The 26,562-nt window shown below is 57.6% G+C and overlaps 1 protein-coding gene and 2 long non-coding RNA genes across 3 annotated transcripts; 1 reads left to right on the top strand and 2 right to left on the bottom strand.

The window, feature by feature from the left end:
• Positions 1 to 1,619: 1,619 nt before the first annotated feature.
• On the bottom strand, positions 1,620 to 3,075 carry LOC127060910 (uncharacterized). Its single transcript, XR_007780257.1, has 2 exons — positions 2,917 to 3,075; positions 1,620 to 2,834 (listed from the first exon to the last, which is right to left on the bottom strand). It is a non-coding gene; the product is annotated as an uncharacterized LOC127060910 (long non-coding RNA).
• A 478-nt stretch (positions 3,076 to 3,553) lies between these two features.
• On the bottom strand, positions 3,554 to 25,918 carry ZBTB7A (zinc finger and BTB domain containing 7A). Its single transcript, XM_050985962.1, has 3 exons — positions 25,775 to 25,918; positions 11,075 to 12,282; positions 3,554 to 7,755 (listed from the first exon to the last, which is right to left on the bottom strand). The coding sequence occupies exons 2-3, from the start codon at positions 12,265 to 12,267 to the stop codon at positions 7,293 to 7,295; spliced, it is 1,656 nt and encodes a 551-aa protein (XP_050841919.1). The 5' UTR covers positions 12,268 to 12,282; positions 25,775 to 25,918; the 3' UTR covers positions 3,554 to 7,292.
• On the top strand, positions 12,289 to 21,848 carry LOC127060911 (uncharacterized). The gene is made up of 3 exons (XR_007780258.1): positions 12,289 to 14,069; positions 14,121 to 21,606; positions 21,745 to 21,848. It is a non-coding gene; the product is annotated as an uncharacterized LOC127060911 (long non-coding RNA).
• Positions 25,919 to 26,562: the final 644 nt, after the last annotated feature.

Here is a 26,562-nt window from a genome sequence, read left to right as displayed (position 1 = left end):
CTCTGTTTCCCCTCGCAGGGTGAACGTCGGCTACTTCCACCCCTACGCCCTGTACGGCCTCGGCTGCTGCTGCCCCTGCTGCCCCCCGGGCCCGCCCGGGCCCCCCCGGTGCCCCCTGCCCGAGCGGCCGCGCTGGGGCTGGGGGCGGCTCCCGCTGTCCCGGGGCTCCGCGCCCCTCCTGCCCCGGGCCCCCTTCCTGTGACCCTGCCGGGGACAGCTCTGGGTGTGGCAGGTGTCCCCTCCTTCCCTGACACCACAAGGGTCACCCCTGCGTGTGTCACCAGGGCAGGGCTCATTCCACGTCCCCATCCCGTGTCCCCCCAGTGCTGTCACCCCACAGGACACCCCAGGATGGCACCCGCTGTCCCCCCACTGGGAGGGGACACTGGCGACCCCCACCCTTTGCCTTCACTACCTAGCAGGGCTTTCCCCTTGGGGGAAACTGAGGCACGGCCCAAATTTGGGCTGATATCCCCTCAAACCCCCTTGGACACCCCCAAACCGGGGGTCCCCCAATCCCCCCTCCCCGCACACTCAGGCACATATGGGGCTTAAACCCTGCAGCGGCTGCTCCTGCCCTAATTATTCCCTTCCTAATTGTCCCTGACGCCCCTAATGAAAATCGCGGCTCCCAGGTGTTAAGTGGCATTAGGGCGTCTCGCTAAGAAAGACGACTCGGCCATAAATCCCGGGATAAAGCCCCAAAGCCCCGAACAAGGCAGATTATGACACAAATTAATCCCCTCCCCTCGGCCGTGCCCTCTGGGGGGCTGGGGGGACCCGGGCTGGCTCCTGCCCCCACGGGCACATGGGGATTTGGGGCATTTTGGGGCATTTTTGGGGCATTTTGGGGCTGTGGGGTCACACGTGTGCACCGCCCTGCCCCGGTTTGAGGCGGCCACATGGGGTTGGGGGGGTTTGGGGAGGGGGGGGACACCCCAAACGTGTCCCCTGAGGCTCCTTAAACCGCGGCCATCTGTCCCCAAATGTGATTAGGGTCCCTTGACCCCCCCCCTCAGCCCTCCCCCCCCAGCGGCTTAATGGGGCCGGGGGTGCTGGGGGGGCACTGGGGGGGCACTGGGCAGACTGGGGGGGTGGGACCCCCCCTTTGCTGTTATTCTGTAAGGGAGGGGGGGCTTTGTTCCATTTGGGGAAACTGAGGCACGGCCACAAGTCGAGACAGAGCCCCCACCCCCCACCTCAACACCCTCCCCACAGCAGCCCTGGGCACCCCGAAATGGGGGGAGCATCCCCCAAAATAGGGGAAATCACCCCCCAAAATATCCCCCCACAACCTTGGAAACCCCCAAAACAGGGAACCCCCCCTAAAAATCCTCTATGCAGTTCTGGAGTCCCCAAAATGGAGGAAATCCCCCCAAAATGGAGGAAATCCCCCCAAAATCCTCCCCGTCCACAGCCCTGGACCCCCCAAAACCCCTGGGAGCCCCCAGCCCCTGCCCTGCTCCTCCTGCCTGGGGCTCCCCAGCCCCAAAACCATCAAAAAAACCCCAAAATCATTAAAACCCCAGCAACCCCCCCAAAACAATCAGGGGGACACCCCAAAAAAGAGGCAGTGTCCTCCATCCTCTCCTCCCCCAAGAAATCCAGCGGGCTCCGGGTGTATTTTTAATATATAGTTTATTTCTCTCTTTTTTTTTTTTTTATTTTAAAGCCCCCCCCAAAGTGCAATTTTTATTATTTTAATTTTTTTTGTCGTTTTTTGTCATAGTTTTTATTTTTTTTTCCTCATCTCCCCCCACTTTATAAAGAACTATCAAAGTTACAATCTATGGAATGTCTTTTCTGTGCTTTATTTATTTTTTTTCATATATTTCTTTATTTATTTTTTTCTCTCTCTCTCTTCTCTCTTCCTTTCCTCGCTCCTTTTCCTTCCCCCCCCACCCACCCCCGAGAAAATCCTCACCAAAAAATCAAAAAAAATTGGAAAAAACACATAAAAACCGCTGCAACCTTTGCGAGTGCTTGAAGATAAAGAATCTCTTTAATAGATTATATAGAAAGACGCAGGAAAAAAAACAACAAAAAAAAAAAAACAAAAAAGGGAAAAAAAAGGAAAATAAAATTAATAATAAAGTGGCCCCACCTCGAGCATCCTTTGGGGTCCCCGGGCCGAGCTCGGTGTCCCCCCCGTCCCTGGGGACATTTCAGCTCTTGCTGTGTATATATATATATATATATAGATAGATAGATAGATAGATAGATAATTTTATTATATAAAACACAATTTAATGCAGCATTTTGCCCCCTCCCCGCCCCAAAATTTCCATCCCGTTTTGCTCTTTTTTTTTTGTTTCTCTTGATTGAAATTTAATTTTTTTTTTTTTCTGCTTGTCGTGAATCAAAACAAAAAAAAAAAACAAATTTGAAAATTTTAGAGAGAGAAATTAATGGGAAATTTATTATTAAATTATTAAATAGTTAAATTTGGGGGGGGGGATTGGGGCTGGGGAGGCTCTGAAGGTTGGGGGGCCCTAAAGGGGGGGGGATGAAGGAGAATTTTGGGGTGGGGAGGGGGAATCAGCCCTTTCCTGTGGAAAAATGAGAAATGAAACCCCTCCTGCTCAGTTTGGGGGGCAGGACCCCCCCAGAGCCCATTCTGGGGGAAAAAACCCCAAATTTGTCCCTTCTCAGCCCAGCAGGGGCTGCAGCCCCTCCCTTGGCACCCCCAAAACCAGGAATAAACCCCCTGAAGTTGGGCTGAGCCCAACTGGGCTGGGCTCTGCACCCCAAACCTGGATTAACCCCCAAACCTGGACTGAACACCCCCAAACCCGGATTAACCCCCCCAAAATTGGGCTAACCCCCCCCCAAACCTGGGTTAACCCCCCAAAATTGGGCTAAACCCCCCTCAAACCCGGATTAACCCCCCCAAAATTGGGCTAACCCCCCCCAAACCTGGGTTAACCCCCAAAATTGGGCTAAACACCCCCCAAACCTGGGTTAACCCCCCCAAAATTGGGCTGAGCTCCCCCCAAACCTGGATTAACCCCCCCAAAATTGGGCTAAACACCCCCCAAACCTGGATTAACCCCCCCCAAAATTGGGCTAAACCCTCCCAAACCTGGATTAACCCCCCCAAACCCGGGCTGACCCCCACAGGGGGAGTGGGATGGGGGAAGGAAAGGGGGGACACACACAAATTTCTTCCTCTTTAAAATCAAAAAAATCCTTTTTTCTCCTCCCTATTTCCCCTTGCCCCTGCTTGGCTTTGATCCAAATGTTATTATTTCCTCATTTATGATGATTATTATTAATAATAATAACTTTTATTATTATTATTATTCCTCTCTCTCCCTGTCTCTCTTCCCACCGTAACTCAGCACTTTCTTTGGCAACACTTTCATCCCAACCTGGATTCAAAAAACTAAAAAATAAAAAACCAAAAAAAAAAAACCCAAAAACCTCAAATGAAATTAAAATTAATCAGAATAAAGACAAAAATCTCGATGCTGAGCTACGGGGGGGATTTTGGGGTGGGGGTTTAAGGCGACGGGACAGGGACAATCCTGGGGGATTTGGGGGGGTTTAGAGCTTTTTATTTCTTTCTTTCTTTTTTTTTTTTTTTTTTTGCTTTTTCTTGATTTCTTTTTAGTGCAAACTTCACCTTGTGCTAAAGTGTTGCCAGTGTGGGGGACAGGGAGGGGACAGGGGGGACACGGGGACATCGCTGGGGGAATCCTGAGTCTGCTCCTCTCTCCTCTTCCTCCTTTGTGCTCTTTTTCCTTTGTATTTTTCCTTTTTTCCTTCTTTCTTTCCCTATTTTTCTCCCCTTGCCCCCCCACCCAATTTATTCCTTCTTTTCTCTTTTTCCACCCCTTTTTTTCCTTCTTTCATTTCTCATTTTTCCTTCTCCCCCCTTTCCTTCCCTTATTTCCCCTCTTTTATTTCTCCCCTCCAATTTCCTTTTCCCCCCTTTTTTTCCTTTTTTTTTAATTTATCAATCCCCCCCTTTTTTTTCCTTCCCCTTTTCCCCCCTTTCTCTGCACACCTGGAAGCTCCCACCCCCTTCACCCCCTCCCAGAGCCCCCAAAATTCCTTTGGGATTGGGATTGGGGAAGGAAAAGCAGCAGCGAGGGTGGAAAAATCCCAGGGGGGAAAAAAAAACCCCAAAATCAGGAGGAGAGGAGCCACCAGAACCCCGAGCACAAGGGGAACCTCCAGAGCCTCTGTTCCCAAATCCACACGGAATTTTCTCTGCATATTCCCAAAAACCCTCAGCCGGTGCTGCCAGAGGGGAGATTCCAGCTGGGATCGGCCCCTGCCCGGGGGGGATCCACTCCCAGATCCCAAACCCTGCTCAGGGAGGGATGGGGATCCACGGGGATCCCGATGTTCCTGCCCAAAGGGGGAACGGGAGGGACACAAATCCCGGGGCTCTGGGATCCCTCCAGCTCCTTCCCAGGAAATCCCTGCCACATCCCTGGAGAGATCCAAACCCAGGGGGGGGAAAACCCCAAAGGCAGCCTGGACCTGGGTCCCTCCAGCTCTTCCCAGGGGGATTCCCTGCCCAGATCCCAATTCCCTGCCGGATCCCAATTTCTCAATCTAGATCCCAATTCCCTGCTTGGATCCCAATTTCCCTGCCTGGATCCCAATTCCCTGCCCAGATCCCAATTCCCTGGCCGGATCCCAATTTCTCAATCTAGATCCCAATTCCCTGCCCGGATCCCAATTTCCCTGCCCGGATCCCAATTCCCTGCCCAGATCCCAATTCCCTGGCCAGATCCCAATTTCCCAGCCCAAATCCCAATTCCCTGCCCGGATCCCAATTTCTCAATCTAGATCCCAATTCCCTGCCCAAATCCCAATTTCCCTGCCTAGATCCCAATTTCCCAGCCCAAATCCCAATTATCCTGCCTGGATCCCAATTTCCTAGCTTATATCCCAATTTCCCAGCTGATATCCCAATTTCCCTGCCCAAATCCCAATTTCCCAGCTGACATCCCAATCTCCCTGCCCAAATCCCAATTTCCCAGCTGACATCCCAATCTCCCTGCTCCAGGTGGGATTTTTCCAAGCCCACAGGGATCCCGACACCTCTGCGCTGGCACTGGCTAAAAATAACATCGAAAAAAAATAAAATTATTTCTACAAAAAAAGAATTTAAAAAAAAACCCCAAAAAACCCAAACAAACAAACAACCTCCTCGAGGCTGTGGGGAGCAGTGAGCGAGCCACAACCCCCAGGATTCCTGCCTAAAATTCAAGCTTCCATGGATTTTATTTTCTATTTAAAATTCCCGAGGGTCAGGGCATGTCACAGAACCTAATTAGCATCTTCCTCCCATCCTCCAATCTCACTTGGATTCTGCCTATATTTGTATTTTTTTCTAGGTTTTTTTGTTAAATATATATATATATATACACATTTTTTTTTCTTACAAAAATAAATTTAGGCTTTTTTTAATAATATTTTTTTTTCTCCGTAGAAGTCTTTTTTTTTAAAGTTTTTTTTTGACTTGTAAACATCTTGAATCTTGCTTTTTTTTTAAATTAAGATAAAGTGAGCTCAAAGTACCCGTTCCATCGCAAAGTGCTAAGACTTCTTTGTTTTCTTTTTTTTTTTTTTTATTATTATTTTTAAGCTTTTTTTTTTTGGAATTTTTTATTGCTTTTTTTTTTGTTTTTCTGCATTAAATAAACATCCATCTCTTCCCCCAGCCCCACCACTCACCCCACCCCCAGCACACACTCCCCTCTCACTCCCTCTCCAAAATACATTCGGCCAAAACCTGCTCTTTGCTTTTTGCTTTTGAAAGTAAAAACACCAAAAAAAAAAAAAAAAAAAAGGAAAAAAACCCAAAAAAAAAAAAACCAACAAAAAAATTAAAATAAAAGGAAGAGAATCTAAAAAGTGCTTTGAAAATAAAAGGGCTTAAAATCTCTCTGGTTTTTTACTCTTTTTTTTTTTTTTATTCTTTTCTTTTTTTTTTTTTAGCATTTAAAAATGTGCATTTAGAAAACAGGTGACCAACTCAAAGGTGCCTTTTCCCCCCGAGGGTCAGGACCCGCCTCTCCAGCCATAGAGCATCTCTAGATATATATTTATATATATTTTCTTTTCTTTTTGGGAATGGGGCTGGGGGGGGGCCAGGCTGCTCCCCCTCCCCAAAGGCCTCCTGCTCCTTTAGGGTAGACCCCCCAGAACCTTCTGGCCAAAGGGACCTGGAGGCGTTTTTGGGGCAGGAAAAATCTCCCTGCAGGGGGGTGGGGGGGGAAAAAATCCCTGGGGGAGGGGAAGAAAAATTCCCTGGGGGGGGATTTGGGACCCCCCAGCCCCAAATTCTGCCGGCAGCGGGGGCTGGGCTGACTCAGGCACTTCCTGGGCACTGCGGGGTGGGGACGGACGTGGGGACATGGGGAGGGACAGGACGGACACAGGGACGGACACAGGGACGGACACGGAGTCCATGGCACGGCTGAGCCATCCCTGCTGTCCCCAACCCTGCTGTCCCCAGCCCTGGTGTCCCTGGCCAGCTCTGGGTGTCCCCAGCCCTGCCCTGTCCCCATCCCCAGCGTCCCCAGCCCCGGGTGCCCAACACAAACCCTGCCGAACCTGCTGCCCTCTCTCACATGATTTTTTGTTTTGTTTTGTTTTTTAGGCAATTTTTCCAGCAATTTCCAGCAATTTTTCCCCACCCGGAGCCCTCGCTGCCCGACTGAGCCTCGCACTCAGGGGGGGCTGGGGGGACAGACCCCAAATCCTGACCCCGATCTCCTGGGAAGGAGCCCCCGGCCCCCAAATCCCAAACCCCGCCCTGCCACAGCCCTTCCAACTCCTACCACTCCTTTTTTTTTTCTATTTTTTCCTTTTTTTTTTTCTTAAATAGATCTCTCTCTGAAATAACTTTTTTTTTCTTTTCTTTTTTTTTTTCTTTTTTTCTTAAACGCGTGTTTGGACACAAAATAAAGCTTTGGATTTACATGGAAGCTCTTTTCCATGCGACAGAGCCACTTTCCATCCCCACCTCGTGCTTCCCTAGCGTCCTTGCCTTTCCAAGAAAAGGTCCTTGGCTACGAGGGATCCTCGGGGGAGAGCCCCGCTTACGATGGGAAGATTGGAAAACGTTAATATAATATCTCTCTTTTTTTTTTTTTTTCTTTTTTTCGCAGCTTTTTTTGTTTTTTCCTTAAAAAAAAGGGAGAGAAACATCTTTTAAAGAGAAAAATCGGAGGAAAAGTACTAACTAGATTTTGTGACTTTGTTTGTTTTCAGGTGGTTGTTTCATTGTTTCACCGGTTGGGGTTGGTTTGTTTTTTTTTTTTTTTGGTTTAGGAGAGTCCTTGCTCATTACCCTCATCCGACCCTCCTGCTACATTCAATCCCGGCGCTTCGTTATTGGAATTCTCCTCAAAGTGCTGCTGCTGCTGCTGCTGCTGCTGCTGCTGCTCCTCGCTGCCCGTGGCCGTGTCCTCGGGCTCGGGGGCCGGGAAGCTGCCGTCCTCGGCGCTGCCCGTGGGCGTGGGGGGCATGGCCCCGGCCTCCCTGACCCGCGGCTTGCGGCCCCTCCTCGACGGGATCCCGTTGCATCCATCTTTTTTAAGGTGCCTGTGCAGGTGGTCGGAGCGGACGAAAGTCTTGCAGCAGCTGTCGCACTGGTACGGCCGCAGCCCCGTGTGCACCCGCATGTGGTTCTTCAAGTCGTAGTTGTGGGCGAAGGCGGCCCCGCACTGCTGGCACAGGTAGGGCTTCTCCCCCGTGTGCTTCCGCATGTGCACCTTCAGCTTGTCCTGCCTGCGGGGACACGGGGACACGTCAGGGACCGGGGGGATGGAGGGTAGGGGTGGGCGTGGGGGAGGGTGGCACTGGGAGGGGTGGCACGGGTGGAGTGGGGATGGGCATCGGCGCTGGGCAGCTCCTGGTGTGGGGACAGGCACTGGAACGGGGCTGGGCAGCTCCTGGTGTGGGGATGGGCATCGGCGCTGGGCAGCTCCTGGTGTGGGGATGGGCATTGGAACAGGGCTGGGCAGCTCCTGGTGTGGGGATGGGCATCGGCACAGGGCTGGGCAGCTCCTGGTGTGGGGATGGGCATTGGAACAGGGTTGTGGGGTCCCAGTTTGCCCCATATGGGGTCTGGGCAGGGTTGTGGGGTCACACCGTGCCCCATATGGGGTCTGGGCAGGGTTGTGGGGTCACACCGTGCCCCATATGGGGTCTGAGCAGGGTTGTGGGGTCCCAGTTTGCCCCATATGGGGTCTGGGCAGGGTTGTGGGGTCCCACAGTGCCCCATATGGGGTCTGAGCAGGGTTATGGGGTCACACAGTGCCCCATATGGGGTCTGAGCAGGGTTATGGGGTCACACCGTGCCCCATATGGGGTCTGGGCAGGGTTGTGGGTCCCACAGTGCCCCATATGGGGTCTGAGCAGGGTTGTGGGGTCACACCCTCCCCAGCCCAGTTCTGCTCACAACTATGGGGTCACACATGGCTCACTTGGGGCCGCTGTGCAGGCTGGGCCAGGGGCCAGCAGGGCCACGTGAGCCATCGCTGCTTCCTGGAGGCAAACCCAGCCCCGAGCACGTGGCCAGGCAGGGGAGCCCCTCCTGCCCTCCCCAGCACCTGCCCGACCCTGCCAAGGGGATCCACCCCGTTCCTGGACGGATCACTCAGATCCCAGCCCTGAACGTTCGCCCTTTACCCGCAGGATCCCTAAAATCCTAAAGCTGCAGGGAAGGATCAAAGCCCCAAGGTCGTGTCCAGCTCTGAGTGACACACAAAGTGGCTTGTGAAATTAAAATTTGGCATTTTATAACCCTCCAACTCTTTTTTTATGGGAGCTGCTCCTCCCCCTGTGACCGTGGAGGAACCAGGAAACGCCAGGGAGCAAAAATCCCTGAGCAGGGCCGGGAACACCCGGCTGGAGCAGCCCCGCTCCTCCCCTGCCACACCCCAAACCCCCTCCCAGAGCCAGACCCCTCCCACGGAATGGGGAAGGATCTGTTTTCCAGGGGGAAAGGAAAGCAAAGGAATAATATGGAATGAATAATATGGAATGAATAATATGGAATAAATAATATGGAATGAATGGAGCTCGGGGCACGGGAACAGCGATGCCAAGGACAGCTCCCTGTCCCTGTCCCCGTCCCCGTCCCTGTCCCTGTCCCTGTCCCCGTCCCTGTCCAGGCTTCTGCAGCCCAAACCTGCCGTGGGAAGAAGCAGGAGGATGTGTTTGGGCTGGAAGCTGGTGGGTTAGAACAGCAGCTTTTTTACAGGTGTCAGGCCCTCCTGGGAGCCAGTGGGGAGCAGATCCTGATCCCACAGAGTGGGAGCAGGATGGAAAAAGGATGAGGTGGCACTGCCCCACCAACTCCCCCTGCTCATGGGTCCCTGTGCCTCCCCTCATCTCGGAGTGCCAGCAGCTGCCAGGGACCCGGTGGCATTTCCAGGTCCTGCAGTGCCCTGGACGGTGCACAGGGGCAGGGGGTGGCTGTGGGGTCACTGGGATGGCTGTGGAGTCACTCTGGGATGGCTGTGGGGTCACTCTGGGATGGCTGTGGGGTCACTGGGATGGCTGTGGGGTCACTGGGATGGCTGTGAGGTCACTCTGGGATGGCTGTGGGGTCACTGGGGTCGCTGGGGTGGCTGTGGGGTCACTCTGGGGTGGCTGTGGGTTCACTGGGATGGCTGTGGGGTCACTGGGATGGCTGTGGGGTCGCTGGGGTGGCTGTGGGGTCGCTGGGGTCGCTGGGGTGGCTGTGGGGTCGCTGTGGGATCGGCCCCGGCCCGGAGCAGGGAGGTGCCGCGTGGCAGGGCCGGGGGAGCAGGGAGGGAGGGCTGGCACCCTGCCCCTGCCATTATCTGCATTCCTCAGCTCTCCAACGTGGGCTGGGTGCGGCCGGGACCAGGGGAAGGGGCAGGACACGGCCTCCTGCCCCTCGGGCTGCACCCTGCTGCCCCGGGGATCCCACACGGAGCAGCCCCAAGGGATGGAGACCCCCAAGTACCAAGGGCCTGGAAGGGCAGGGGGGAAGTGGCACAGTGAGAACATCTGGGCAGGCAGGGAAAGGGAAAAGGAGCAGGGAAAGGGAAAGGAAAGGGAGCAAGGAAAGGGAAAAGGAGCAGGGAAAAGGAAGAGAGCAGGGAAAAGGAAGGGAGCATGCAGGGAAAAAGCAGGGAAAGGGAGAAGGGAAAGGGAAGGGAAAGGGAAAGGAAAAAGAGCAGAGAAAGGAAAAGGAAGGGAAAGGGAGCAGGGAAGAAGCAGGGAAGGGAGCAGGCAGGGAAAGGAAAGGGAGCAGGGAAAGGGAAAGACAAGGGAAAGGGAGCAGGGAAAGGGAAGGGAGCAGGGAAAAGGGAAGGGAGCAGGGAAAGGGAAGGGAGCAGCTCCCAGCTCGGCAGGGCCGGGGCTGCTCCAGGCTGGGACCCCCGGGCCGGCCCAGCCCCGGCGGCCGCAGAGCCCGGGGAGAGGAGGCGGCGCCCGGGCGCGGACTGGAGTGAACCGGAGCAGCCCAAACAATATCCCCTTTCTTTGGTGCTCCCATGGCCCAGGCAGGGAGCAGAGCAGCCCTGATTAGGAACAGGGCCGTGGCAAACGCCCCCGGGAGCTGCACCGGGGCTGCAGAGCTCGGTCTGCCAAGGACACGAGTGGGCTCCAACCTCCCTCCAACCCAGCCACCACCACCTCAGCCATGCCATGGAGCCATGCCCAAACCATTCCCCTGCTCCTGCCTCGATGGACACACCAAGAGCTGCAGCTCTGTTACCCCCCCATGTCAGGTTCCCAGCAGAGCTCAGCAAGTCAGACCAGCAGGATGGTGGCACTGGCCATCGTGCCAGGCCCCTTGAGATAGCTCAAGTGTAACACCCCCAAACTGCTCCCTGGAAAACTTTGGCCTCCAGCCCCAACTCGCCAGCTGGAAATGAGTTGAGCAGAGAGATAAAATCACCCAGGACCAGCCCTGGGCTGGCTCCCGGGGTGAGGGGAGGGCCAGGTTTGGGTGCAGACCCCAGGTTTGGGTGCAGGCTGTGAGTTTGTGTGCAGGCCCTGGGTTTGTGTGCAACCCTGGGTTTGTGTGCAGGCCCTGGGTTTGGGTGCAGCCCCCGTGGCCAGCCCGTACCTGGTGAATCTGACGTTGCAGATGTTGCACTCGTAGGGCTTCTCCCCGGTGTGGGTGCGGATGTGGCGCGGCAGCTTCCCGGCACCCTGGATCACCTTCTCACAGATGGGGCACTTCTGGAATGCTTTCGCCCTGATCTTCTTCTCCACCTTCTGCGACCAGGACGGGTACACGTCGCCCTCGCTGGAACTGCCGAAATATTTCAAGTAATAATCCATGACCCCGTCCTCGTCCTTGCGGTCGTCGTCGCCGAGCTGCTGCCGCCCCACCGAGTTGATCATCTGCTGGAGCAGGGCGCTGGCGGCCAGGTCATCCACCTCCCTGCCATCATCCTCCGTCTCCGTGCCCGTGGGGATGAAGCTGGGCGAGTCCCCGGCTTCCTGCGGGTCCAGAGGGCCCCTGGGGGTGCCCCCCTCCTCTTCTCCCGGGGTGGCCAAGCCACGGCTGCTGTAATGTCCGTTCTGGGAAGGGGAGAACATCCCGCCGCTGACCGGCTCCTCGTCCTCGCGGTCCAGCCACATGGCCGGGTTGCTGTCGGGGTCACAGTCACTTGCCTTTGGTCTTTCGGTTGGGGTGGCTTGCGAGTAGAAGTCCAGGCCGTTGCAGTTCGACTCCTCCTCCTCCTCTTGGCCTCGGAAGTTCAGTCTCTGAAGGTCTCTCAACTCTGGGTTGGTCCACGGAAAGCTGCCTTGGTGGCCGTTCACGGGGTTGCTCTGGAAGAACTCCAGGTACTCTTTTGCTCTGAGATGGTTCCTCTGATCAATTTGATCTACTGTATCCATCTGGTCATTTTTGGCCAGAATCTTCCTCTCCAGGAGATCCGTGCAGACATCCCTGACGGCCGGGATCTCCAGCAGCGTGGCGGCGTTGAGGATGTCGTTGACGTTGGAAGTGCTGACGGTGAGGGTCGCGGTGTAGGCGAACTCCAGCAGCGCCGACAGGGCGTCCGCACTCACAAAGTCTATCTCATACACGTTCTGCTGGTCCACCACTAACCCTGAGGTGAAGAGCTTCTTGAAGTACTGGCTGCACGCTGCCAGGACGGAGCGGTGGGTGGGGAACTCCTGGCCTTCCACCAGGATGACCACGTCGCACAGCAGCCCGTTGTTCCTCTGCTCATTCAGGCTGCTGAGGATGTCGCTGCTGTGATCCGGGAACGGGATCCCTATGGGGCCGTCCACGCCACCCGCCATCTTCCAGGCTAAAGGCTGCGGGGAAGGAGGGCAAGGCCGTGAGTCAGAGCTTGGAGACATCGGGAGAATCCCCAAATTCCTGAGGGACGCGCCCGGCAGCGCCGCGTGTCCCCCGCGCCTCTCCCATCGTCCTGCTCGTCCTGTGCTTACCTGGCGAGGAGGAGGAGGAGGAGGAGGAGGAAGAGAGCCCAGGTGCTCTCAAGTGAGAACAGCTGAATTAGCACGGATCCGGGCCAGAGCAGCAAGCCTTGGCAGGGAGCTGGCATCGCCCAGCCAGGCAGCACCTGGAGCGGGCACAGCTGTGCCCAGCGCGGGGCTCCAGCAGCCTGAGCCCCCCCAGTGCATCCCAGTCCACCCCTGGGAGCATCTCCCAGTCCCATTCCTGCAGGGAAGGTCCCCAGCTCACTGAGAGCAGCCAACACAATGATGTCATCACTGGAACACCATCCCCATCATTCATCCCTGGCTGCCAGCACCCCTGGAGATGTGGGCAGGGAATATCCTTTGGGAAGGGCAGGAGAGGGGAGCCCCAGCCTCCCCAGGCTGCTGCTGCAGGTGTTTGACAGACCAGAGCTGATCCCTGGAAGCTGAGGCAGCTCCTGCTCCTTCCTGCGAGCAGGAGAGAGGAAAGGACACTGGGATCACCAAATGCCAGCGCCAGACCTGGATCTTGGACAGGATCCAGCAGAAGCAGCAGCTCTTCCCAATGCCAAGGGATTGTTTGGGACAAGATAAATAAATAAAGTCACTCCTGACACATCCACTTGACTCCAAAGGCTGGAAAAACCCAGTCCTTGCTGGGAAATGGGCACTGGGGCCCGGCTGTGAGCCTGAGCAGCCCCTAACTCTCCCACAATCCCAGTCTTCTGATCCCAAAAATTGGGAATAACATTTCCCTCCTGTCCATCTCAAGCAGCAAATCCACACGCTCCTTGAAGCAGCGATGCCTTTGCTGGAAAATCAATGTAACTCCCCCCATCCCAAGCACTGGGATCAGCAGGAGCCAGGAAATCCAGGCACAAACCCGTCCAAAAATCAGCCCAGCACAAGGCTGGAGTATCCAAGACCCTGATTTCCAGACGGGGAAACTGAGGCACGGCGGGACGCAGCCTGTCCCACGCCACGGGGGGATGGATGAGTCAGGATGGATCCAGAACAGGAATAATTATTCAGGAAGCAACTCCCAGCCCCGGGTCCCAGCACGGAGCAGGAGCCCAGGTTGCACAACTCCAGCTTCCCCCACCCACCCCCGGCCTCCTCAGTAGTTTTCCATATTTACTTATTTTTGAAACGTTTTGTTAAGCCCAGAAAATAAGTTTGACTTTGGCACCTTCCTGTTTTACACAGAGAAAAGGCAGGAGAAGGCAGGTCTGGGGCTCTGGAAAAGGGATCTGCAGCAAAGCTCTGGGTAATCAACAGCAGGAGGACACCAGGATTCAGCTCCCAGCAGGAATGGGATGGGGCTGAGGAGGAGGAGGAGGAGGGATGTGCAGGGCAGGCACCAGTCCTGCCACCAAGAGCCAACACCAAAGCCAGGTGGCTTCCTGAGACACCCGGGATCAACTCCAGGGCCACCTCCTGAGCTCCAGGCTTTGACCTTTAAACCCCAATTCCATGGATTTGTACATCAGGGAGGAAAGGGCTCTTTGGTGGCACTGCTCACACTCAGCCCCAGCTTCAGGTGTGACCTTGGGCAAGGTCACCCCATCCCAGTATCCCAGGGGATCCTGAGCTGGGATTACAGGGCAAGGTCACCCCATCCCAGCATCCCAGGGAATCCTGAGCTGGGATTCCAGGGCAAGGTCACCCATCCCAGCATCCCAGGGGATCCCAAGCTGGGATTCCAGGGCAAGGTCACCCCATCCCAGCATCCCAGGGGATCCCAAGCTGGGATTCCAGGGAGGCTTTGCTTGTCCCCTTCCCACCCTGGGGCAGCTCCAGAGCTCCCCCAAACCTGACTGGAGCAGATCCCACATCCCTGCCAGCCCCAAATCCAGCACTGGAGCTTCCCCCTCTCCTTCCTCTCTCCAAGAGATGCTTTACAATTTTTTTCCTCCCAAACCCAGAGAACGGGGGCTGCGTGCAGCACTTGGAAGCTGCGGGCAGGGGTCCTGAGGGAGCTGTGTCTGTCCCCCACACACCCCAGCTCTGGGGAGCAGCCAGGCAAGGTCCCCCCCCAGCCTGGGGGCCGGGATAATCATCCCCACAGTGTGGGAATGGCTGCAGGGTCATGAGACTGCCACTGGAGCCTGCTCCAACTCGGCCACCCCGCACACAACACGGCCTTTGTGTCCCACGGCCGCGGTGGCCGGGGACAGCGGGGGGCACAGGGGGTGTCCCGAGCCCCCCAGGAATGGATTCAGGGCCTGGGTGCTCCAGCCACATCCAGAGACTGAGTCCTTAAAACATCACCCCCATTCCCTTCCCAACAGCTTAGGAACTGTCCATGGGAAATGGAGCATTCCAAAGTCTGGATTTGGGGTTTTGGGAACTTCTCGAGTCTTTGTGAGGTGGGTGACTCCAAAGAAGTTCCAAGCACCCCAAATCCACCGTTTGCTCATGGCACCAGGGCTCAATGCCACGATGGAATGGGCAAAATCCACTTGGGAATGTGCTGAAGCCAGGTGACAAGTGACAAAAGCCGCTGGCACAACCACAGCTCGTCCCTCCCTGGCAAGGAAAGGTCTGAATGGGCCACCAAGGGGGAGCTTCAACTCCTGACCTGGATTTCCCAGCAGCTCCCATCTCTCCCTGCCTGCCCGGGAGTTCCAGGTCCCTGTCCCAGACTGGCTGGCTCTGCAGGGCTGAGGTGCCACATTTCACCCCAAAAGTGGCTGTGGGGGAGAAGTTTGGGAATGGCCCTGGCAGACAGCTGAGAGGGAACCATCGAGGTGAAATACAGCCCGTGAGGAAGAGGGGCTGGAGCAACAGCAGAGCCCTCCAGGTGATTTAGGAACACCACAGACAGCCCTGGTGGGACACCCTGTGCAGCCCAACCCTGCTCTCAGCCCCCTCAGCGCTTCCAAAATCCCAGCACAGCAGAGCTCTGGCTATTCCAGCTGCACAAGTCAGCCTGGCACACACAGGCAGGAAAAATGTCATTTTTTTGGGTGGTGAACAGGAGCGAGGGAAGTTCTCCACCTCCCTGAGCTGATGTTCCACATCCAGCTGATTCCCCATCAACACTGAAATGGAATTCCTGAGGTGGGAAAAGCCCTCCAGGGTCACTGAGTCCCAGCTGTCCCCAGTGCCACCTCCAGGGATGGGGACTCCCTGGGCAGCCCCTGCCAATGTCTGATCGTTCTTTCCATGCAGAAATTGTCCCAATATCCATCCTGATCCCGCCCTGCTGCGACTCAAGGCTGTTCCCTCTTGTCCTGTTGTCCCCTGGGAGCAGAACCTGACCCCTCCTGGCTGCCCCCCAGGCAGGGAGTGCTGCAGAGCCAGAAGGTCACTCCTGAGCCTCCCCAGCTCCCTCAGATGTTTTCCAGACTCTTCCCAGCTCCATTCCCTTCTCTGGGCTCACTCCAGCCCCTTGTGTCCTTCTCACAGTGAGGGCCAGACCAGGACACAGCAGCCGAGCTGTCACCTCACCACTGTGATTTTATTTTCTTTTTCTAAACTCAATTTCTCACCTTTCTCCTCCCAGACCCCCCCCAGCCCAAGAGCAGCACCCAGAGCTCACTGAAACCCCCGAGCTTGTGCTTCCCTCAGCAGGATGTCACCCAATCCCTCTCCTCCAGGAGCTCTGGAATTTGACATTTACATTCAAATGAGACGACCACATCAAGATGGGATCCCAACCAAAAGTGCTGACAAAACACCTCTTTAATTACCAGTTTTCCACAGAACCTCAGTGGTTTTTGGTTTGTTTTTTTCCTTTTCCCTTCACTTCTTTGCCTTAAAATTTAGAGGAAGCTGAGCAGTTTGGGAGGGCTGAGGAATACCCAGGTGGAAGAGCTCGGTCACACTGGGGACCAGGGAACAGCCAATGTTCTCCAGGTGCTCTAATCCGGAAAAGATCCCAAAACCCTTTCCAAAGGCAGAGGTGCCGCCCTCTGCAGCAGCACAGGTGAGAACTTGAGCAACACCTGGCACCTGCTCGGGGCAGGAAGGGAGAATCAGCATCACCCTTTCCATGGAGCACGAGGCAAAAATGGCTTCAGGGAATCCTGCAATGCACACAGCAACATTTCCTGGGAAGAGCTGAGCTCTGGGAGATGCTGAGGCTGTAGGATGGAGAGGGATTCTGGACATGAGTATGGAGGCACAGGGTAGGAGGGAATGGGTTCAAACTGACAGGGCAGGGTGAGATGGGATATTGGGAAGGAATTCCCAGAGAGCTGTGGCTGCCCATGGATCCCTGGAAGTGTCCAAGGCCCGGCTGGAGCAGCCTGGGATACTGGAGGGTGTCACTGCCCATGGCAGGAATATTTAAGGCTCATCCAACCCAAACTATTCTGGAATTTGGGATGCTCAGCCTCTTGGGATCCCAAGCTGCTCTGGGATTTCTTGGAGCAAACACTCATGACTGAGGCAGGGCAGCCTCGGCAGCAGCACCAGGGGAGAATTATTAAAATAATGGTGCTTTACACAAAAAAACCACCCCAGGGGCTGCTGCCCCAGGCCCAAACACGACCCCAGCACTCCCTCCCCACCCTGCAGAACCAGGCACTGCCCCTAGGAACAGCTGACAGCCCACAAATCCTCCCCTGTCCATGTCTAGGGACAGAGCCCAGTGCCCCTGTCCCTCTGCCAGCCCGGGGATGAGGCAGCTCTGTGGCCACGGGGAGCAGAGGCAGGGCCTGTGCTGAGAGCAGCCCAGGACAGGCCCCAGCAGGTTCCCTCTGCCCAGGATCCACCCGAAACTGCGCCGAGGCCTCGGGACACACACCTCGTCCTGGGGAGCTGGGAACAGGCAGGGGAGGGGAGGGGAGGAGGGGAGGGGTTCTGCCTGCCTGGCAAAAGTCACAATTCCAACCACTCCACTGAGCCATGGAAACTCAACTGCTCCCAACAAGGAAAGGTGCTGTCAGTGCCTTAGGGCCAACCTATCCCAATTATTTGGACCTGGAGAATCAGCTGGATGTTCCCGAGAGGAAGACCCTGAACATCAACAGAAGGAATTGCACTGTGGGAAAAATCAAGATTAAAACCCCCTCAGCATGCTTTTCTTTTATTAAAACTCCATTTTCAACGGTGCAGTGGGAAGAAATCCTTGGTCTTGAGAAGGCAATGGAGACATCAATGGCAAAGAGGGAATTCCAGCTTTCTTCTGTCCTGTCTGGACATCCCAGCTGGGGTAACATGACCAAGATCATGCAGCTCTTGAAGTGAAGAGACTGGAGCAGAACCAAAGCCCTGCAAATATCTGTGGGCTGGTTTGGACAATCTGGCTCTGTTTTCCAAGCACGGGCATCCATCCCCTGCAGCCCCTGCCCAGCCCTTAACAGGGAAAAGCGACCACAGCTCTGGATTTGGGATGTGAGGAATGAGGAATGAGACTGAAGCACACGAGGAGGGCTCAGCTGGCTCCCAAAGAGGCTCCAGATCACAGCCCTGACCAAACCCTGCTCAGAGGGGCTGCTTTGCTCTGGTCCTTGCAAAGATCAGAGCATCCCACTTCTTGCAGGTGCTTTGGATGCTGGAATGCTGCTGCAAGAGCTCTGGAGACCTTCCAGAGCCTAAAGGGGCTCCAAGAGAGACAGGGACAGGACAAGGGGGACTGGATTCAAACAGAGGAGGTTTAGGTGGGATGTTGGGAAGGAATTCTTCCCTGTGAAGGTGGGGAGGGACTGGAATGGAATTCCAAGAGAAGCTGTGGCTGCTCCATCCCTGGCAGTGCCCAGGGCCAGGCTGGAGCAGGCTTGGAGCAGCCTGGGACAGTGGAAGGTGACCCTGCCATGGCAGGGGTGGCACTGGGTGGGCTCTCAGGTCCCTTCCACCCAGACCATTCTGTGATGAGGCAAAGACTCAAATTCAAGGTGAGGTGGAAGAACACCTGAGATGTTCTGACAGCTCCTGGGCTCCAGCAGCTCCCCCCTGCCCCAGCCCAACCCGACGGGCCCGTGGTGTGACCAACACAGCCGGGCTGACCTCGCCAGGTCCCACCTGCCAGGGAGCTTTTCCTCTCCCTGTTCTAAAGGATGTGCCTGGGCAGCACAGGAAGCTCCAGCACAGCCAACCCCCCTCCTACAGCCCCTCCACACCGAGCAGCTGCTCCAAGGAGAGGAAATCTGCCCCAAAGCCTGCAGATCCTGGGGCATGGATCGACACATCCCTGAAATCCCAGAATCCCAGGCTGGTGTGGGTTGGGAGGGACCTTGAAGCTCGTCCTGCTCCATCCCATGGGCATGGACACCTTCATATCCCAGGGTGCTCCAACCTGGCCTTGGACACTTCCAGGGATGAGGCAGCCACAGCTTCTCTGGGAATTTCATCTCAGGGTCTCCCCACCCTCCCAGAAAGGAATTCCTTCCCGATATCCCATCCATCCCTGCCCTCATTTTGAAGCCATTCCCCTGGCACTCCAGGCCCTTGTGAAGAGCCAAAGCTCTCCATGAGTCACTAACACCCAAGGAAGAAGCACCTGAAGCACTGCAGGAACAGCCAGGACACAGCAGGAGGCTGAGAGAGGAAAGGAGAATCCCACATCCTGCAGCTTCTGGCAGGAAGAGCAACTGCTCCCACTGAAATCTGGATGGGGCACTGGGTCTGAACATCCCTCAGGCCCTCCAGGAGCATCCCAGGAACTTTAATGGAATAAAAGCCCATTAAAGCAGGAACCATGGAGGGACCACCACGGTGGGGCTGGAGGTCTGGGATTCCTCATCAGTGACAGGGAACTGTTGGCAATGCTGCTACAGAGCCACCAGGAGGAAAGGGACTTGTTCCTCTTGGTTTTCCCAAACTGCCTGAGCTCCAGTGGTTTTCACATGCTGGCCCAGACGAGGCTGGACAAGCCAGCTGTGGAATTGCTCCAGTGGAAGGACAAGTGTCACCAAGAACAGGCTCATCCCAAAGGCCTGGGCAAGACCCTGCATCTCCCAGGAAACCTGATGGTGTTCCCAGAGACGCAGCTCCCTCCCCAGGGATTCACCTCCACAGCCCAGGCAGAGAGGGATGACCCAATGCCACGTTCCACAGCTCCCAGGGATGGAACTGGGATGGGATTTCCCTGCAGGGCACAGCACAGCTCCTGGGAAACTCCAATTTCCAGCTGCTGGCCAAAGGCAGGACGTGGACCCCGATGGACAACGGTCAAGTGGCCAAACTCTGGTGCTGTTCCAGAGGATCCCAAAGCTGCAGCCGAGGCACAGAACCTCCCCAGCTGCCACCCTCAGCCCTGACAGCACCAAACTCCTCTCATGTTGCAAGGTGAGCCTGAACTGGTTCCTCCACCCAGCCCTCCTTGCCAATTTTCTCCTTTGTCATCAGAGGCTGGATTTAATCCGGCAGGAATGTGCCTTGGTTTGAGCCCGGGAGTCGCCCACCCGAGCTCTGGGTGTGAGGGTTATTTTGGGGTGAGAAGCTCCTCCATCCCCAGCACTGTCACTCTGCCTCAGCACAAAAGTCCAGGGCACCAACTCTGTGTGCTGGGACTGTCCCCAACAGCACTGACAGGTCACAGGAATTCCCCTGCACAGACACAAAACAAACCTGAAGCTGCTGAGAGCTGCTCAAAGACCCTCGATCCCTGCTCCAAACCCACCTCTGTTCCAGCAACCCCCAGGCCTCCCTCAATCCTCAGCCTGAGCTGAGTCCATCTGAGCTCAGCCCAGAGCCCAGGAAGGCCGGACACCCTGGAACTCAAGGAAATTGTTTTGCTGCTCAAACAAAACCTTTTCCCCAAGCCCAAGTGTGCCCACTGTGCTGCAGCCCTGGCCCTCCAACAGGTTCTGTCCCACGTGGCTCCTGTGGGAAAGCTCCCTGGTTTGGGGAGACTCTGGACAACACCAGGCCGTGGCTGAGCCAGCCACAGTTCTCCAAAATACTTCAGAAAGTCTCAGGAGTTACAGGGAAAAAGGGGAAGAAGTGCACAAAGCATGAGGCTGTGTGTGCTCCAGTGCTGGCTGCAGGAGCTGCTCTCTCCCAGGAGTTCTTTTCCAGCCTGGGAGCCTGGAGGCACCAGGATCCAGGCAGGAATAAGCAGCTGCTTTCCAAAAAGGCAGCGTGGGGCCCCTTTGCAAGGGAGCAATTGAGGACTCGAAGCTCTAACCCCCAGCACAGCCCAGCTGCTCCAGGTTGGAGGACAATCAGAGCAGGTCATGCTTGGACACCCCCTCCCCTTCAGAGGCCGAAGCCTGTCCCCACTCCAACCAAAATCCCCCCAAAGTCACTCCAGTGTTTCCTGAGAAAAACCAGTCCCATCTGCCCCTTCACCCCACATTTCCCCTCTCCTGTCACAGCTCTTGTGGCCTCTTGAACTGAACCATAAAAACTGCTCAAACCCCAAATCCCCCCATTCCCACAGGTCCCAGACAGCACCTACCCCTCACTCCATGCTCCCCTCCCTGTCACATCTCTCCCAATCCCTAAACAGAGAGCCTAAGAACCTCCAAACCCCAAATCCCCCCATTCCCATTTGCTGCAGGAGCCCCCAGAGCTGTCCCCTGTCCCAGGACTGTCCCCCCACCATCCCTGGCATTCCCTGCCCGAGGCTCTGGCATTAATCGAATTGCCTCAAATGACACCTCGCAGACCTGTTGTTCTTTTCCACACCAGGAAATGGGGGAGGGCAAAAATAAGGGTAAAAAATAAAAGAATAAGCCTGGAGTTTGGTGAGAGAGCAGGGCAGGGCAGCCCCTTATGTAATTCCTGGTTTGTGGATTAACAGACAGCTCGTCCCGCCATTCCCGGCTCCGGCTGATGACGAGCAAAAGCGAATCCCCGGAGCAAGCGGGGCTTCATCCCTGGCAACCACGGAGCTGCCTCCTTCCTGCCCTGCTGGGATGCACGGGGGGAATGCTGATCCCTCTCTGCTCTGCCTGTCGGGGCAGGAGGCTCCGGGGAACTACACAGCAGCAACCTGTAGCTACAAGCCCACCTCCGGCACCTTCCCAGCTCCAGCAAACAACGCGGAAAAACTCATTCACTCACTGGTTCCCAGCGTGCTGGTGGGAAACAAGGAGGTGCACGAAGCAGGAAGGAAATGGGAGCAGGAGTGGAGTGAAGGGTGGGGAGGAGGGAGTTAAAACCCAGCACTGGGAGCAGGGAGCATCCTCTGCTGTGGCACAGGGACAGGTCAGGAGAGGGTGACGGGCTCCAGGTGGGCACAGGGGTGGGGAACAGGAGAACAATCCCGAGTTCATGGCCAGGAGGATGCCAGCGTTCCAGCAGGTGGGCACAGGGATGGGGACAGAGACAATCCCGAGTTCGTGCCCAAGAGGATGCCAGTGTTCCAGCAGGTGGGCACAGGGATGGGAAACAGGAGGACAATCCTGAGTTCATGGCCAGAGGATGCCAGCGTTCCAGCAGGTGGGCACAGGGATGGGAAACAGGAGGAGGACAATCCCGAGTTCGTGCCCAAGAGGATGCCAGTGTTCCAGCAGGTGGGCACAGGGATGGGGAACAGGAGGACACCCAGTCGGCCAAGGATCCAGCTTCCGCAGGTGGCACAGGGTGGGAACAGGAACATCCTGAGTTCATGGCCAGGAGGATGCCAGCGTTCCAGCGGCCAGGCCAGCACTGGCAGGTCACACTCCTGCCTCTCTGGCCGCACATTTTTTCCAGGGATGGGTGAAGCCAGGCTGCTGGGAGGCCGCTGCTTGCCAGGGGATCTGCGGCTCATCCCACCGCCGTGCCCTTGGCTCCCACCTGCAGCCCCGGGGCAGCTCGTGGCAGTCTCCAGTTTCTCGCACCTCGTCGCATTAAGCTGAGCCCTATAGTTCCCTTCCACCTGCAGCCCGGGGCTGCTGCGGGACATCCCCGAATCCCTCAGCCGGCCGGGGCTCCGGGGGAACGAGCCCCAGCGGGATTGGAGGCGGGGAAGTCGCGGCCCGGCTCTGCCACCGGAGCCGGCGGTGCCAGCGGGCGGGTGGGAAACTGAAACTGAGCGCAGGGAAGGCGATACGGGCAGGGGGCTGGGCGAGGAACAATCGGCCCCGGCTACTCCGAGAGGATCCCAGCGCTCGCCTGACCTCGTTTACTCCCGCTGACGTCCTCCCAGAGCTCCTCTGGGACGCTGCAGGCACAGGTAGAGGGACGGACACGGCCCCAGTTCGGATCAAAGGGCCACGGGACTGGGGATAAACGCTTCCCTTAGCCCAGACACTGCCTGTCTTCCTCCCTTTCCCTGAGTTCTCCTCGTCAAAAGGCTTTTAATTACAGACTGGGACCGGTCTGCTCAAATTTGAGGTTAAGGCTGGTTGAGAGTGTAGTTAAAGCAACTGTTTATTGCCTGGGCTAGGAGAGATAAGGAGTCGGGCTCTAATTGTTCGCCACACAAGCTCGTCTTCCAAAAAACTCAGCATCCCGAGACGGGGAGAGAACCCTCAAGTGCCAGTTTAAATCAAGATTAAACCACACTTCTCAAGGATTTAGACTGTCTCAAACGCAGACCTGGGATTTCAGAGTGTTTAGGTGGGACACCTGCAAGGGACTCGATCCTGCAGCTAAACCCCAGCACCTGATCCCAAAATAAAGTCTTGAAGGGAGACAGGAGCACCCAAACCACCACAGAGCCTCGATGGCAGCATAAATTTCACCCCTCATTTGCGTCCCGTGCCCACATCCAAATTCCCACGCTGGGAGAACAACTGGAATTTTTAATTCTGCTTCCAAAAGTCACCAAACACGAAGGGAACCCGGCCGCCCTCACCGTGCCAAATTAATTCCACCCAGCTCCTCCACAGAGCAGAGCTCCTCATGAAGCCACAGCTAAAGATCTTCCCCAGACCCACGGCCACGAGATGAAATACGACTGAAAAACGATTAATAATTAAAAAAAAAAAAAAAAACAGAGGAAGAGTTGCAGAGCAGCAAAGTGAGGAACTACTTTCATTCACCACCACATTTATTAAGAGCTCCTGCCTTGCAAAACCCTCCCTGGAGTTACTGAAGCAATTAAGGCTTGGTGGAAAAATCCCACCATCTCACCCGTGTGTTTGGGTTGCGCCTCTTCACTCCCTCTTTCACCAGAACAAGCCTAAACAGGGGCCAGAATGAATATTAAACAAGAAAGGCTCCTCTCTAATAAACTCCTCAGTTTCTCTCGGTCTCTTTTATTTTTTTTTTTCCTTGTTTTTTTTTTTTTAAAGAAGTTGAAATCCAACAACTCCAGCAAAACCATCAGAATTAAAGCCAGCCCAGCTCTTCCTGCTCAGCCTCCAGAAGAGCCCACACGCTGCAATTTCCAACCAGGATGGGCAGAATCCTTGAGAAATCACACAATTCCTTGAAAAACACCACCACCAACCACCCCAAACACTTTTGGAAAGCACCACGATGACCTTTTAGCTCCGTCGCTACGCCGAGCACAACTCCAACCCTCATTAGGTTGTAAATTCTTCCAGGCAGAACCTTTCTCTCCCCGTGTCCATAAAACAGTTATTATATAAGTTATGGTTTCGATAGCCAGGACAACCAACAGCCCTGGGAACACGGCTGCTCCGGAGCTGGGACTGGCAGCAAACTCTCACCACCAAGAGACCTTGAGCCCACAGAAACTTTGGCTGCCCAAAGCCGAGGGTCTGCAGGAGCTCAGGGAACACGGAGAGCCGGGCGGGGGCCAGGCAGTCACGTCGGCTGGACTTGTACAACAGGAACTGTCGCTTGCAGCGGAGCAACGCCGGGGTTTGCACCTTCTGGTGCTGCTGCCGGAGTCCCAGGGCTTTCCATGGAATCATGGAATAACCTCAGCTGGAAGGGACCCACAGGGACCATCCAGCCCAGCTGCTGGCCCTGCAGACACCCCAAGAATCCCACCCTGTGCATCCCTGGCAGTGCTGTCCAGATGCTCCTGGAGCTCTGGCAGCCTCGGAGCTGGAGCCATTCCCTGGGGAATCTGTCCAGCACCCCAGCATGCTCTGGAAAAAGAACCTTTTCCTGATACCCAACCTCAGCCTCTCCTGATACAGCTTCATAAACCAACTTTTCCCACACTTCTGAAACAACACGGCCATGGAACCCTCTCCCTGGCAGTGCCCAGCTGCCAGCCCACGGTCCCAGCAATGCGTCCGTGACTGTGTCCCGTCTCCAGCCTCACCAAGCACCGCTCCGAGGGGAAGAGAGCAGGGACCTTTGCCTGTGTCACGGGGGCCTGAGCACGGCACGGCACTTTGGGGCACCTGACCGGAACCACCAGGTCCAAGCCCGAGCCCCGCGGTGGGGGATGACGATGAGAAGGCAGAGCCGGCTCCCCGGGCACGCAGGGAATGTTTTGGCAGCTCCGAGGGATGCTGCCCCTCACGCCGAGCCCTCGCCGCTGCGCAGTCCCGCGGGGGGAGAGGCTTATCCCGCCGGGCTCCTCCGGGCAGCAGCGCCCCAGCCCCGCGGGGGGATTATCACCGCGGCCCCCCCTGCCCGCAGCCGGCCGGGGGGAGATAAGGGACGGCCAAGGGGGGTAAAAACAAGCCCGGACGTGCAGGGCCGGAGCGGGGCGGGCAGGGCCGGGCCGGCGCCCCCCGGCCGGCAACGACCTTGGGGTGCGCGGGGACGGCCCGGCCCGACGCCCCCGCACGGGGCGGCCCCGGGGGACCCCACCCATGACCGGCCTCCCCCCCCCGCCGGCCCGGGCCGCCCCCCCCGCGGGGCCCACAGGGAGCCTTGGCCGGGCGCCACGACCCCACCCCTTCCCCCGGGCGGGCGCCGCAATGGAGGCCGGGGGGAGGCGGGGGCGGGGGGCGCCGGGGGGAGGAGGGGGGGTGGGGGGGGGCGAGGTGTCGGTGGCGGCCCCTCGAGGGCGGCGGGGCGGGCGGGGGTCGCGGCGGGGCCGGTCCCGGGCGGGGGTCGCGGGCCCGGGCGGGGGGGGCCGCGCAGGCCCCGCCGCGCCCGTCCCCGGCCACCCCGCGCGGCGCCCGCCATTGGGCCGGGCGGCGGCGGGCGGGGCGGGCGCGCGGGGCGGAGGGCGCGCCCCGATTGGCCCCGCCCGCTGCCCATCAACACGCCTCCCGCTCGCCGCGGGCGCGAGGGCCGCCGGGAAGCGCAGTCCGCTCGCCCACCGGCACCTGCGGCGCGGCTCCGCCGAGGGACTACAACTCCCGGCAACCCCCAGCGCCGTGCTCCCCCCCACTCCTCCCCTCTCCCAACCCTTCCCCCCGCCTCTCCGCGACCCCCCCAGCACGGCCCGGCCAAGTACAACGTATACGGAGGGGGGGCGGAGGGGGGGGGGCAGCCCCCCCCCCCCCCCGCAACGGACCCAACCGACCCCTCCCCACCCCCCACTCCCCCCCACCACCCCCAGAGAGGGGGGGGGAAGGGTCAGGCCCGAACCACCCCCCCCCATGCGCGACCCCCCCCCCCCCCCGCCGCCAACCCCCCACTCCGCGCCCACCCCTCAGTTCCGTACCGGGCGGGGGCCGAGCGGTCCGGGCGAGCGGAGCGGGCCGCGCCGTGCCGAGGCGGGCGGGCCGGGCCGTGCGGGCGGGCGGAGCAGGCTCTGGCCGCCCCGCGGGAGCTGCTCGCCGAGGCCCGTATGCGGCTCCTTCCTGCTCCGGCCGGGGCCGCCCCGCTCTTAAAGGGGCCGCGCGCCGCCCCCCCGCCCGCCGCCCCCCCCGCGGGGCGCAGCCGCCTCCGGCCGGGGGGGGGCGCAGCGCGGGGGGGGACGGGGGGGCTCGGGGGGGGCGCGGCCGGGGGAGACCCCGGGAGGGACCGCGCGGACCCCCCCCCAGCGCGGGACAGCGCGAGCCGGAGCCACGCGTGTCGCACGGTGTCACCTCCCCGCCGGGAGTGTCACCTCCTCCCCGGCAGTGTCGCATAGACCCCAGACCCACACGTGTCACCTCCCCCCCTCCCCGGTCACTGTCGCACAGACCCCAGACCCACATGTGTCACCTCCCCCCCTCCCCGGCAGTGTCGCACAGACCCCAGACCCACACGTGTCACCTCCCCCCCTCCCCGGCAGTGTCGCACAGACCCCAGACCCACCCGTGTCACCTCCCCCCCTCCCCGGTCAGTGTCGCACAGACCCCAGACCCACACGTGTCACCTCCCCCCCCCTCCCCGGTCAGTGTCGCACAGACCTCAGTCCCACACGTGTCACCTCCTCCTCTCCCATCATTGTCGCACAGACCCCAGACCCACCCTGTCACATCATGGGGCACCTCCTGTCGCATGTCACATGTCCCCAGACCCACT

This window comes from Serinus canaria, chromosome 28, assembly GCF_022539315.1.
Source record: "Serinus canaria isolate serCan28SL12 chromosome 28, serCan2020, whole genome shotgun sequence".
NCBI lineage: Eukaryota > Metazoa > Chordata > Aves > Passeriformes > Fringillidae > Serinus > Serinus canaria.
Note: the sequence above shows the minus strand (reverse complement) of the source record. Positions and strands in the feature narration are given on the sequence as shown.